This window comes from Colias croceus, chromosome 19 (genome assembly GCF_905220415.1).
Source record: "Colias croceus chromosome 19, ilColCroc2.1".
In the NCBI taxonomy this organism is placed as follows: domain Eukaryota; kingdom Metazoa; phylum Arthropoda; class Insecta; order Lepidoptera; family Pieridae; genus Colias; species Colias croceus.
In genome coordinates this window covers 4,800,428-4,814,052 of record NC_059555.1, presented here as the reverse complement: position 1 = coordinate 4,814,052, position 13,625 = coordinate 4,800,428, and the positions used below count along the sequence as shown (strand labels likewise).

At 37.1% G+C, this 13,625-nt stretch overlaps 1 protein-coding gene across 1 annotated transcript in view; it reads right to left on the bottom strand.

Annotated features, from left to right (window-relative positions):
• Positions 1-13,625, bottom strand: part of LOC123700467 (rabankyrin-5) — a 47,363-nt gene that overhangs the window by 3,015 nt on the left and 30,723 nt on the right. Inside the window, exons 6-17 of the mRNA XM_045647684.1 lie at positions 10,186-10,412; positions 8,151-8,294; positions 7,708-8,077; positions 7,191-7,375; positions 6,786-6,973; positions 6,260-6,413; positions 4,995-5,157; positions 4,626-4,702; positions 2,680-2,848; positions 1,474-1,710; positions 1,125-1,342; positions 622-830 (exon numbers count right to left, since the gene is read on the bottom strand). Of these exons, the coding sequence (XP_045503640.1) occupies positions 622-830; positions 1,125-1,342; positions 1,474-1,710; positions 2,680-2,848; positions 4,626-4,702; positions 4,995-5,157; positions 6,260-6,413; positions 6,786-6,973; positions 7,191-7,375; positions 7,708-8,077; positions 8,151-8,294; positions 10,186-10,412 (2,341 nt within the window). The remainder of the gene's footprint in view (positions 1-621; positions 831-1,124; positions 1,343-1,473; positions 1,711-2,679; positions 2,849-4,625; positions 4,703-4,994; positions 5,158-6,259; positions 6,414-6,785; positions 6,974-7,190; positions 7,376-7,707; positions 8,078-8,150; positions 8,295-10,185; positions 10,413-13,625) is intronic.

Here is a 13,625-nt window from a genome sequence, read left to right as displayed (position 1 = left end):
GTGGCCCTCGCGCGCGCGCACGTGCAGCGCGTTGTGCCGGTAGCGGGGAACAGCGCGCACGGCACAGGGTCACCTTTCAGGTTGGTAGCGGCCGCGTCTATGTCGGAGTCGGCGAGCAGCGCGCGCGCCACGTGCGCGTGGCCCTCGCGCGCGCACACGTGCAGCGCGTTGTGCCGGTAGCGGGGAACAGCGCGCACGGCACAGGGTCACCTTTCAGGTTGGTAGCGGCCGCGTCTATGTCGGAGTCGGCGAGCAGCGCGCGCGCCACGTGCGCGTGGCCCTCGCGCGCGCACACGTGCAGCGCGTTGTGCCGGTAGCGGGGAACAGCGCGCACGGCACAGGGTCACCTTTCAGGTTGGTAGCGGCCGCGTCTATGTCGGAGTCGGCGAGCAGCGCGCGCGCCACGTGCGCGTGGCCCTCGCGCGCGCACACGTGCAGCGCGTTGTGCCGGTAGCGGGGAACAGCGCGCACGGCACAGGGTCACCTTTCAGGTTGGTAGCGGCCGCGTCTATGTCGGAGTCGGCGAGCAGCGCGCGCGCCACGTGCGCGTGGCCCTCGCGCGCGCACACGTGCAGCGCGTTGTGCCGGTAGCGGGGAACAGCGCGCACGGCACAGGGTCACCTTTCAGGTTGGTAGCGGCCGCGTCTATGTCGGAGTCGGCGAGCAGCGCGCGCGCCACGTGCGCGTGGCCCTCGCGCGCGCACACGTGCAGCGCGTTGTCGCCGGCCGCGTCCACGGCGCCCACCTCCGCGCCGCCGGACACCAGCGCCGACACCAGCGCCGCGCCGCTGCCGCCGCCCGCGCCCGCCGCCACGTGCAGCGCCGTGCGTCTAGCGACACACGATATCATTATTGTTACAAGCGGTCCACCTCGACTACGCCCGGGTTTATAGCACTAAAGTGTCAACACATATCAAACAGCGAAACTAGCGAGATTAAGGCATTCAAGCAAACAAACTCGATAATAAAATTAAGCCAATCAATCCGATTATGACTTGACTTCTGTTCGAATTTTTTTTTTTTAGATATTTACAACGACAAATGTCGTACATAAACTATAAGCAAAAACTATTTTCATTTTAATATTACAAATTATAATATTACATTTAACATGAAATGCTTACTTATGTGCATCTCTATCGTTGGGCCGTGCTCCTGCCAATAGCAAACTTCTCAAAAGCACTTCGTTTCCCGCGGCAGCCGCCAGGTGCAACGGTGGCGCTAGCGTCGCGTCTTGCACACGCGAGTTTACATCTACCTTCACGGATAGCAAAAACATCAAGCTCTCCATATCACACTTCTGTATTGCCACGTGTAAGAAGTTCCTACCCTTTTTATCCACCTGTAAAAATATAATAAAAATATTTAATTTATACCAAATAAATACTGGCCTTGTTACCAATCTCAAATGGACTAAGAAAATATACATAAATATTTTTGTCATAGATATCTTTAAACTCAAATATAATATACCTGTTCCGCGGCCGAAGGATTTTTTTCCAATATGGCCTGGGCTGCCTTATTATTCCTCGCAGTGAGTGCTGCCGCGAATGGAGTTACTCCTTTATTATCTCTCGCTGAGAGGTCAACTCCCGGTTGCGAGAGAAGCAGCGAAATTATTGTCGCATGTTGGTTCTCTATCGCGATGTGGAGGGGTGTTTTTCCTTCTGCGTCTTTAGAGTTTATGTTTGCGCCGTGTTCGAGAAGCGTCTAGAAGATATTATGTTGAATATTTTTAATACAGTAATTAATATTTGTAAGTAATTTTATATTTAAAAACGTATATTAAGAAGGCAAAAACCTAATCATACCATTTTATCTTTCCGAAACACGAAGTCGCAATACTGCACATTTATTTTGATAAAATCTTGCAAATTGATCACTGAAAATTGTTTTTAAAGATAATCCTTAGTTCTTCACATTGCAGAAAAGTCTATGGAAGGATTACCAGTAAATTGTATTATATTGTGACAAAAGAAACGGTCTAGGAAAATGGGCATTGGACTACTTTATTGTGCTTGTTAAAATACCTCTAAAACTATGCAACTAACATATTTATGCTTTTTGTATGTACCCCTGTGCAGCAGTATCTTGATGTTAGCTGAGCTTATTCCCATCTATTGCCTATACAAGTCACCTGTATGATGTCAGAGAGCCCTCAGTTACCTTTATGACGGAGCGGACGAGGAACGTGGCTAGCGACTCTTTGTTCCCATCTACTGCCTATACAAGTCACCTCGACGCTTTGCACCTATCTATTGCCTATACAAGTCACCTCGACGCTATGTACCCATCTATTGCCTATACATTATACAAGTCACCTCGACTCTTTGTACCCATCTATTGCCTATACAAGTCACCTCGACGCTATGTACCCATCTATTGCCTATACATTATACAAGTCACCTCGACTCTTTGTACCCATCTATTGCCTATACAAGTCACCTCGACGCTTTGTACCCATCCATTGCCTATACAAGTCACCTCGACGCTTTGTACCCATCCATTACCTATACAAGTCACCTCAACGCTTTGTACCCATCCATTGCCTATACAAGTCACCTCGACTCTTTGTACCCATCTATTGCCTATACAAGTCACCTCGACTCTTTGTACCCATCTATTGCCTATACAAGTCACCTCGACTCTTTGTACCCATCTATTGCGTATACAAGTCACCTGTATGACGTCAGTGAGTCCCCAAGTGCAGCACAGGTGCAGCGGCGTGTGTCGGTCGGCAGCTGCGTCCGCACCCTCGCCCGCCGGGCCCACACGCCGCGGCGACTCCACGTCACAGCCAGAGCGGATCAGGAACGTGGCTAGCGACTCTTTGTTCTCGTCTATTGCCCTTGTTTGATAGATAAATAAAAATACTCAAGTATGCGCGCATTAGATAGATAGATCTTATAGGTATACAATACATATGTAACGCTCAAAAACCGTAAAAGCAAACGTGATAACGTATCTCACAACGCGTAGTGCTCACTAGAAAATTAACGACGTAAAAATTTGTAATTTCTAGTCAAGAAAAACGATAACGCATTCTGAACATTAATTAGTTTACCATAACACGACAAACATGATTTTATGACTTGAAAGTTGCAACAACTTGAATTTCATACAAAATAAAGTCGATTCTGCCACTCGCCTCTTTCGATAAAGATCTCATATTTTTGTGTGTATTTTTTTTTGGTCAATAAACGATTTCATTTTTTGAGCATTACACAAACAAAATTTTTTGTCAAATACATAAATAGATAAAAAAGAGCGTGTGTGCTAAGCAAACGTGTCAGAAGTGAAACTTCTTTGGCAATATTCAAAGATGCAAAAATCATCGCCTTATTCCATGACGTGACTATATTGCCATGACGCGACCTTGAAATTTTACTGTCAACGCGCCTTAAGAAGTTAAATTTCATATCTATGTGCTTAAATTCATCAGAAGTCAGAACTGAAAATTAAGACATCAAAAACAGAGTCCGTTTAAATATCATTTTATAAAATACTAGCTTACCGCCCGCGGCTTCGCCCGCTTTCTCTAAAACGACCTATCTCTCAAGTTGGATCGAACTGCACATGGTGTGCGAATTTAATTATAATCGGTTAAGTGGTTTAGGAGTCCATTGAGGACAAACATTGTGACACGAGATTTATAATATATATTAAGATTGTCATTTTTTATTTAATGTTATAATATTATTTTTGAGAAAATCTATAAAGTTGAAATTTAAAAAAAGACGGGTAAAACAAAAAAGAGGATAATAACCCTCACGGTCCTAAATAACCTACCAACGTCAATAAAGACGCACTAAGTTCATCAGAGGTGGAAACACAGTGGAAATTTGTGCACTTTTCGACGATAACTTTTAAAAATATTATTTATTATTGAACTTGTCGTTACCGTGAAATTTTTTTTTAACATTGAACTCGAGTATTTTTTTCCTAGTAGTTACCGGAATGATTGTGTATTTTACCAAACAACAATATTTGCAGCTGAATGGGATTTTTTTTTAACTTTGAACATTGATCGGGCTAAAGTAATAAATAATTATTTTCAACAAATTTATGAATCTATACATATAATAAATCTGTAGAAGGGTCAATTCTGTACATTGAAAATATTGAAAAAATAAATAGCAGGGGGTGTTACTGGATCGATACCAAACCCAAATATGTGATTAAAAAAATTTTTGTCTGTCTGTCTGTCTGTCTGTCTGTCTGTATGTGAAGGCATCACGTGAAAACTAGCGGTTTGATTTCGATGAAACTTGGTATAATTATACCTTATTATCCTGGGCGTAAAATAGGATACTTTTTATCCTGGAAAAATACGTAGAAAAAAATTAATCTTAATTTTTCAGTTTTATCCATAGACGTTGTTCCGTAGAACCGCGAACACACGTTGCGTATTATTATAGGCCAAGCCGTATTTGGGAATTGGGTCCAATAGATATTTATAAGATGTTATTGACAGAGGTACTCAAAATGGAGAAATAACCATCCACGCGAAGACCGACATCCGCGCGGACGGAGTCGCGGGCGGAAGCTAGTTAGAAATAAATTAAGTGCCTTTAAACGTATTTTTAATGTTAATTACTAAGTCCAATTGAACTGCATATACTCACTTGTGTAGTAATGTTTGCAGACAACCATCGGGCCCGGGTCCCCAACAATCTGCATCCGCTCCATTCCTTACTAAAATCTGCAAAATTAATGCAATAAATATGATAATGACATTATTTGTAATTGTTTCTATGATATTTATAATATTTCTTTCTACACAGTATTTTACTTCATTTAAAAATAGTGGTTTTATCTTCTAGTATAAGTAAGTTACAACTTCTGCATTTGCCCCTCAAATGAATATCTAGAAAAAAAATCACCTTGAGCGCTATTCTCTTTATGCCACTTTCTTCAAAGTACATTTGAAAAGCTCTCAATAATGTAAAATACATTGAACAAGTTCTAGGACTTCTGCACTATAAAATACTTACACTAGCAACTTCCTCCTGTCCCGAATCGAGCGCCGCCCACAAGGGAGGAACGCCATTCGCGTCCAACTTGCTCATATCTACTCCACGGACACATAGCGCTTCCACAACCAATCCCAGGCGGCAGTGTATAGCTAGCTGAAGTGGGGTCTCACCCGCGTCTGTCCTGGAGATAAATTGAGAGAATAGATATTTCCTTTGGGTAGGAGAGTTTGGAAGGTTTGGTATGAAATAACTGCAATAAAGACATTTTGAAAACATGGCATATCCGTTTGTATTACAAATGGTACAAATAAAATATGCTAATACACAAAAATAATGTTTATACTTTATACATATATGGTGATTTTTATATAATTAATAATCATATTATTATGTATGATGATTAATCATTATAATTTAAAATTATTGGTTTATATAAGTCTCTCGTTATTACCTTGCTTGATTGAGTAAGAAAGAAGAAAAAAATATGCATCCAAACCATTCCGACACAAACATTACTTTGTTAAATAACAAAACATACGTTGTTATAGTTGATTAAGGCGATTATTACACTAGTAAGGATTAATTGAACATTACGTGATGAGATTTAGCTGTGCCACATAATCTCGTTATTTAGATTAATTTTAGTATGGGCTCATCAACATCTATATTAATCATTTAAACCTGAACGTGTTATTTATACCTGGTTAATTTGAAAAATTCTTGAAAAAAAAATGGTTGTCTGTAAAGTCGGTTTGCTGACGATAGTTGAACGTGACAACGTCCGATTGTCCTTCTTTGTTGCTCGTTCCGCGCTCTCGCTTGCATTTCAAGCCTTACATGGAACGCCTCAGAGCGAGGTAACGCCGCATGAGTCATGTTTTTTTCGTGCGTGCAATCGGCTCTATCGAATTATAAGACATTGTCACGTCAATAAACAATCATCATCAGCACATTATGTTCCTACTGCTGGGAACACAGGCCTCCCGTAAGGGATCAAGCCATAATCCACCACGCTGGCCAAGTGTTGACGTATCGGTTTCATCAAGACGTTTTCCTTCACAATTTCGAGCAGTAGTGATGATATAACATGCACGTATAAATAAAAAAATAAAACAATTTATTTCCTGCACGCTCGTCTGGTCTCGAATTATTGTATTGTCGCAAATTTTTGATAAAGATACAAGTAGTCAAAATCGGGGCGGTTACATGCAAACACACAGGTGAAACTAATAAAAATAAAAGAATGTTAAAAGGGATTAAAATCCTTGGTCAAAGTTACTTACAGTATATTCATATCAGCGCCATGGTCCAGTAAGTATATGGCAGTTCTAGAATCTTCTTCGATGATGGATTGATGCAATAGTGTGAATCCCTTTCCATTGCGTACGTTTGGATCCGCACCACCGTCTATTAATGGTGCCACTAAGTGCTTGTGACCTGGTATTATAAACAAAATATTAAATAAAGAGTGGGAAAAAAAAAATTCAATAATATTCACACAACGTTCCTACGTAAGAATTAACCTGGTTTTTGGGAACATATAACTTTTATTCCAGTTTACAGTTGGATAAATCATTAGCAGAATATAGTTATGTAATACTGCAGTGTATAAAGACAGGACTTTTAATATTAAAAAATTGGAAATGAATGAATTTTTGAAGTAAAATTTCGCTAGGGGCGTTGAGACTAAAATTTCAAGGTCATGTCATGGAAATACCGTCACGTCGTGGAGTAAGGCGACGATCTTTTTTTGTTATACATGCACATAACACAGCAGAACATTAAATAACAAGAGCTCAATGATCTTACCTTCGGTGAGAGCTAAACTAAGAGGCGTATCTCCTTCCGAATTCTTCAAATTAAGGTTAGGTACAAGGCTAACATTGGATCTATCATTCGCGGGCAAATCTCCCTTTTCGATGTTCTTCTTGTGTTCTATGATAGCCAATACACATCCTTCGTGATTGTTCAGTACTGCTAAGTGTAATGGTGTCTGTCTGAAATAAGAAGTAATCTTCAAAATTTTGTCTGTTAGGAAAATATACAGCTGAAAAGAGAGACACTTTTCCTTTCTCTGAAAAATGTAATTTTATTTAAATTTTCTAATACGATGTTGTGTTTGCATAATTACTATTTCTCGCTCCTCCGAGCACTTCTTTTACATATTGACAAATTGTTCTCTCTTCCTTATAATTCCAGAAATTAAAGGCATACCTATAAACAGTATCTTCGTGTTCCCCATAAGCAGTCTGTAGATTAGGTCTCGCTCCATGCTCCAATAGTGTGGCTGTTAGTTTGGTCAAGCCACTTGCACAAGATGCATGGAGTGCTGTTAGACCCGCTTCATTCGTGTGATTTAAATCACCATTGAGGTTAGATGCTAAGAAAACTGCCGATTCCTGATAAAATTCGACTATTAAATAAACTAAAAGATTTTTTCTAATATTAAGCGTCATTTATGTAATCATTCTTTTTTGTTTTTGAACTTGAATAAACTATTAATAGATTTCGGAAAGCGTATAAAATTATCATTGACCTTCAATTTGTTTATCATGGAGAATATTTCGAAATGTTCTTTAAAAATAGAATTAAAAACATATTATGTGTTTATAAAAAATATTTTATTTTTATAAACACAACATGTTTTTGTTTTTTATTATTTTATTTATTTATGAAAACAAGTTTGCTGTTATTATAAACATCCGGGAAGATAAAAGCTATCGCTCTTTACCTCAAACCATCCTTGAGCCAAAATATGAAGTAAACTATCCCCTGATACAGAATAAAGAGGATTTGGTTGGCATCCCTTTTCTAACAATTTGGCAGCGAAACCTCTCTCAATTATACTTTCAGTCTTGCCTTCAACGGGATCTTCAGTGAATGCATTCTTATTAGTGACCGGTGTATCGAAAGGATTGGATCCATTCATGACTAAAGTTTCGCTCGAAGATATTGACGCTCGCCTGTCATCAACGAGCGCGTAGTACAACGGTGGATGCTCATCTGATGTAGTTCGCAAATTAGTGTCTAAAGTAGGTTGTTTAAGCAGAAGATCGAATATCTTTTGATTCCTAGCTATAACTGCTTGATGAAGAGGTGTGCTAAAATAAAAGAGACATTATTAAATATGAACATATTGCTTATTTTAAATTTCAGTGGGAAGATATTACGTACAATCCTTTCCTATTCTGTCGGTTTATGTCGGTTCCTTTTTGCACTACAATTTCTGCAATTTCCACCATTTGTTCCATTGTTTCCGGATCGCATGAACTTGCCGTAAGACCGGCTATAAGGTGTAAAACTGTGTCGCCCTCTTCTCTGCAATAACACAAAACAATAAATCTGAGTTAGTACTCAAGCTAACTTTTTGCTGTTATTTAAACTAATAAATAACAGTTACCAAACGTTTAATAGAAGAAATAATTTTTAATTGAACCAAAAATATAAAACTAAACAATTTTATTGCATTTCAGTACATAACATACCTACTAATATTTAATTACCCTCAACGGTAATTTAATCTATTAACATTATAGTTAACTTTATGCAACGTCATATTCTTGTGAGAGTCCAGAGTCAACAATTTCATAATAATCTTATATATTTTATTACGAAACCATTGTTCGCACAACAAATGTAGGTTACATCAATAAAATTTTTCGATTAACACAATTAAACACCTGGTGTATGATAAATCTTTCTTTACTTAGGTACGTATACGTTCAAGGAAGTATATTTATATTGTAATAATAATAACATTTATTAAAGACGAAACAAAACCATGCTTCATTTCCTTTGCTAAGTGAAGTAAAGCCTTATTTCTCTGCAATCAGTACTTGTCTATAATAATCAAGATCATCTTACAACATATTTTAACAATTCCGAGAATATAACATCCAGCAACACTTATCCTTATTGCGCATTAAATTCCACTATTATATGGACAAATTATGTGCAAATTAAGTCGATATTCTACGTCTATAATAACTGATGTTCTACAGGTTTATCGAAGCATGTTTATTCAAATAGTATCTTCATCACAAGCCGGTTGAGTCAGGTAATTGTAATTGTTTTGTCATTTTGGAGTACATATTACCTTGATTATATAGCATATCTATAACAGTTATGTATCATTTTACACAATCAAAGTAGGTAAGTATTTTTACGATAAGAATGTAATCGCAGTAATTATCTATGCAGAGAAAAAGGGCAAATAATTTTCTCGATTTCTTAACAGACAATTTACCATTAAATATGTATATCATTAGCAAAAGACCGCATGGTAATGTTATAAGGCAGTTAATTTGAAAAGCATGTTTAATAATATGTATTGCCCCAAATTGCTGTTCAATCATTATTATATAATATAAAAATTTAAATTAAACCTTGACCCCATGCGGAACACGTTTGCGTGTTTTGATGTATATGGCAATTCGCATTCTTAATGGGGATTCAATAAAAATAATTTATGTTGATAAAATTTAATGCTGGTTTAAACGTAACAGGTTATGTCGTAATAAATCAATAGTTTAGGCGCTGACGTTGGTTGGTACAGCCTGTATTGGAGTACTCAAGTCACGCCTAGAGACGTAAGCAGTACCAATTTTGTATGACGAAATAGCGATATGAAAAACAAATATGTATAATTTTTTCCAATTAACTAGTTATTGAACACCAGTTTATAAGGAAAGTGATAAATAAATAATACGGATTTGAATGCTTATCGATGCATCGTGTGATTTACAATCGCATTTCCCTAGTTTATCACATACCTTTTACCTACCTATGTTTATGAAGTGTGTGTTAAGTGATTTCAAAATATGCAAACCGGCAGAATGCAAATACCAGCACGTTAATAACTTGACTCATAATTCTCAATTAATCATGAATCTTAAATAATTTATCTTCGAATGACTCAATTCATTGATGGTTTTAACATGATTTTATGCTGTTTAGACAGACGCATTCTTTTAAAATTTAAATACATATTACATTTTCAAAATCCTTCTGAATTTCAATATTCTTTCACATTAATATAAATTCACATTTTTAAGACATATTGATATAGAAATTCAAAATTGAAATAAGGAGAAGACTACGGGACTACTACAAGTGCGGTTTCAAAACCTCAAATGGGATGATTGTCCGGAAATATTTCAGTATAAAGTTTCCTAAATAGTGCGTTTTTCTTTCCTCAACTATCACTTACTTTGTCGTTAAATTGGGATCTGCAGAGTTCTCCACCAAGAACTTAGCTGAGAAGGCGTCTCTCGCGTCAATGGCTCTATGCAGCAATGTTCTTCCCCTGGGCCCTCGAGCATCAGCGTCAGCGCAGTGCTGGAGGAGTGTGGTGGCGATGGACGCGCTGCGACCTCGCAACGCCAGCTCTAGGGGCAGTTCCCCTCTCGTGGACATCGCATTTACTATATCTGTTAGCTGTAACAATTTATATTGTGTGTGTGATTATTACAAACGTGTTTAGTTTTCAAGATACCTAAAAACCTACCTACTGATAGGTAGGTATTTATTTTTTGTATTATCTACATTCTACACTAATATTATAAAGAGGAAAACTTTGTTTGTTTGTTTGTTTCATTGTAATGAATAGGCTCATAAACTACTGGACCGATTTTAAAAATTCTTTCACCATTCGAAGGCTACATTATCCACGAGTAACATAGGTTTTATCCCGGAAATTCCACGGGAACGGGAACTATGCGGGTTTTTCTTTGAAAACGCGGGCGAAGCCGCAGGCGGAAAGCTAGTAACTTATAAGCATAATAATATTCGTAAATATTCCATTTTAGGTAGATATCTAATTATTCTTTTCCTCAAGATCATCTTTGGTAGTATTTTCCTCAAATATATTAAAGTGTATTACTCAAGTATATTAAAGTGTACGGACGGTTAAAAAATTAATCATGATATAATGCAAACGGACAAGTATCCATTATTATTTATATACCAAAAACATTTCACAAATAAATAAAGTACACCATATTTAGGTACACCAGAAATTTATTTTTGGATGTTCGTGTCAAGAACTGCGTCCTTTTATGGAGACGCTTAAAGCTATGCTTTTTTACTGGCTCGCTCAGAGTGGAGAGCATTGAGAATGAATGGAAAATGAGCACTCGAGATTTAGGTTAACAATCCCTTTTATTCGCGTCCGCGTCGTCTCCAAACACTAAGCTGCCGCTTGAGCAAATAACACTACAGCCTACAGGCCGAAGGTAACGCGAGACTAAGATTTAAGAATATTTGTTCATATCGCAATGTTAGCATAACTTTGACTTAAGTGAGATGCTTATGAATGTAATAATGTTATAATACTTAACTTATTATTACAAAAGGGAAGTGCTATAAAAATTGCATACTGTATATCAATTCCATTGGGTTTCTGTGGCCCATTTGCGTGATACTTTTATTAATTTAAAGAGAATGATCGCATAGCATTTATTTTTAACATATTTAGGTCCTTATGTTATACAACTTTTTAAGAAGTAAAAATCGTTACATTATAGTATAATTTATAAGATTAACGAGGCGAATAAATTTAAAAGCACCGTATTCCCTAATGTTAAGAGCACTTTAGCATAAAACATAGTTTCTAGATTTTAATAAATCTAAAGTAAAAAAATTTCACAGTCGTGACGTAGTTCACACATCGGTGAACTGGGTTACTCGATCCATAGTTCGTAACGATATTTGACGATCATAAAATTATGAAAATATCTCACGTCACGCTTACTCAATTATTAAGTAAGTGGAGACAATGATGCGAATGAGGTAACGGAAGCTAACAGTGTCATTCCTTGCGTACAGAGCGATCGACAAAAATCAACAGATGGAATGGACTACATGTTATAGATGCTGAACACACCGCGCCCGTAGCGGCCATGTGCTATGTGATGAATGGTAATCGAATACTTTCACGGTTACATAACTATATAAACAATAGACATACATCATTACATACATTAATTATAGATAGTTGTTAATTACGAAGTAGTTATGAAATGATGTAGAACCCGCTCGTAAAATCGTACAATACGTATGCCGTCTGCCAACTTTGCTAATGTAAGGTAATAGAAATGTAAATGATATGATAAATTTATGTTCTAATACGCATTCAAACGAATAATAATCGTAAATAAATTATTCCATACGTTTTTGTAGATGCGTATATTTCTTGGGTGGTGATTACAAAAAAATAACTGATACGTTAAGATCGTTAAGACCTTTAAAAGTTAAGCGTCATGTGCAATATGTTTCTAGAATTGAATAAACATACATATACTTAGCTTTACCTATGTCGATTATGGATTGATACTTTTAATGTATAGTTATAGTTAAGGTTAATATTAATTAAGATGATAAACAACTTTTAGGGTTTGTTTAATAATTATGAGAGTTAATTATCGCTTGCAAATACATAATTCAAAACAAAACAAAAATAAATACTAACTTTCTGTTAGTACAAATATGGAAACTATATTATCTGCAACCACTAAACGGAACAAACTTACATCATCCCTGCATCCTCATACCACATTAACCATAAACAATATAAAAGTGGCGGGAAATTATTATTGAATAAGTGTGCATAATGCACGTGTTATTGCTCGTTTAGTTGTTGCATCGGTACAAATCCCACATGGACCCCACAGGGAGTCATTACTGTAGAGTGTACAGTGTAGGACGACGTCATCTCCCCCGCCTGGCTGCAAAGAGGATAATCCTAACCTACTTTATATTATAAATATGCGAAAGTTTGTGAGGATGTGGATGAGTGGATTTTTGTTACTCTTTCACGATAAGCTACTGGACGGACATGAATAAAACTTTACAGTTATCACATAAGCTATACACATACTACAATTTTCACGCCGGATCGTCCACGGGTCAGAGACCGCGCACGGCGCAGCACAGCTAGTGAAACATCAATTTAAAAAAAATATCGAGTGATCGATGATAAGGATTTGGAATTTTTATTTAATTTAATCAATAAAAATGTTAATTTGTAAAGTTAAAAGCATAATATATTTTAATAATGCAAAAAACGTATAAGGTACCGTTATGTGTATATACAAGATACATCATGGTAACCAAAATTCAGCAAAATAGTGTGGGATAGGTACTAATAACCTGACTCTACTTACTAATATTCTGGCGTAAGAGTACTTATATTATATTGTATTTTAATAATTATATATGCGAGATGTCAGTTTTATTAATTTAAAAGCAAGCCTTTTTTATTTTAAGTTCCATGGAATTAAAATTACTGTAGAATTGGAGTAGAATCAGTATTGTCGACAGATTGTGTTTATCCGATAAATGCATGCTAATATTGACGCTTTGTAACCTGTTTGGACAAAAAGTATCGGGTTCTTCTCAAATAAACGAAGAACCAGTTACCGTTACAGTTTTGAAAAACAAAAATAAAACAATTGAGAATGATCCCACGATGCCTTAAAAGGACGAGGTTCCCGAATTCAACACCTATACCTATCGATTTTATTGCATTGCCAATCACGATTTGTAAACAAGACTAACTAGCGTAAAATGCATTTTCTATCAATCATAACACCTCATCATCATCATCATCATCTCAGCACTACACATAGGTACTATAAAATCTATAAACAG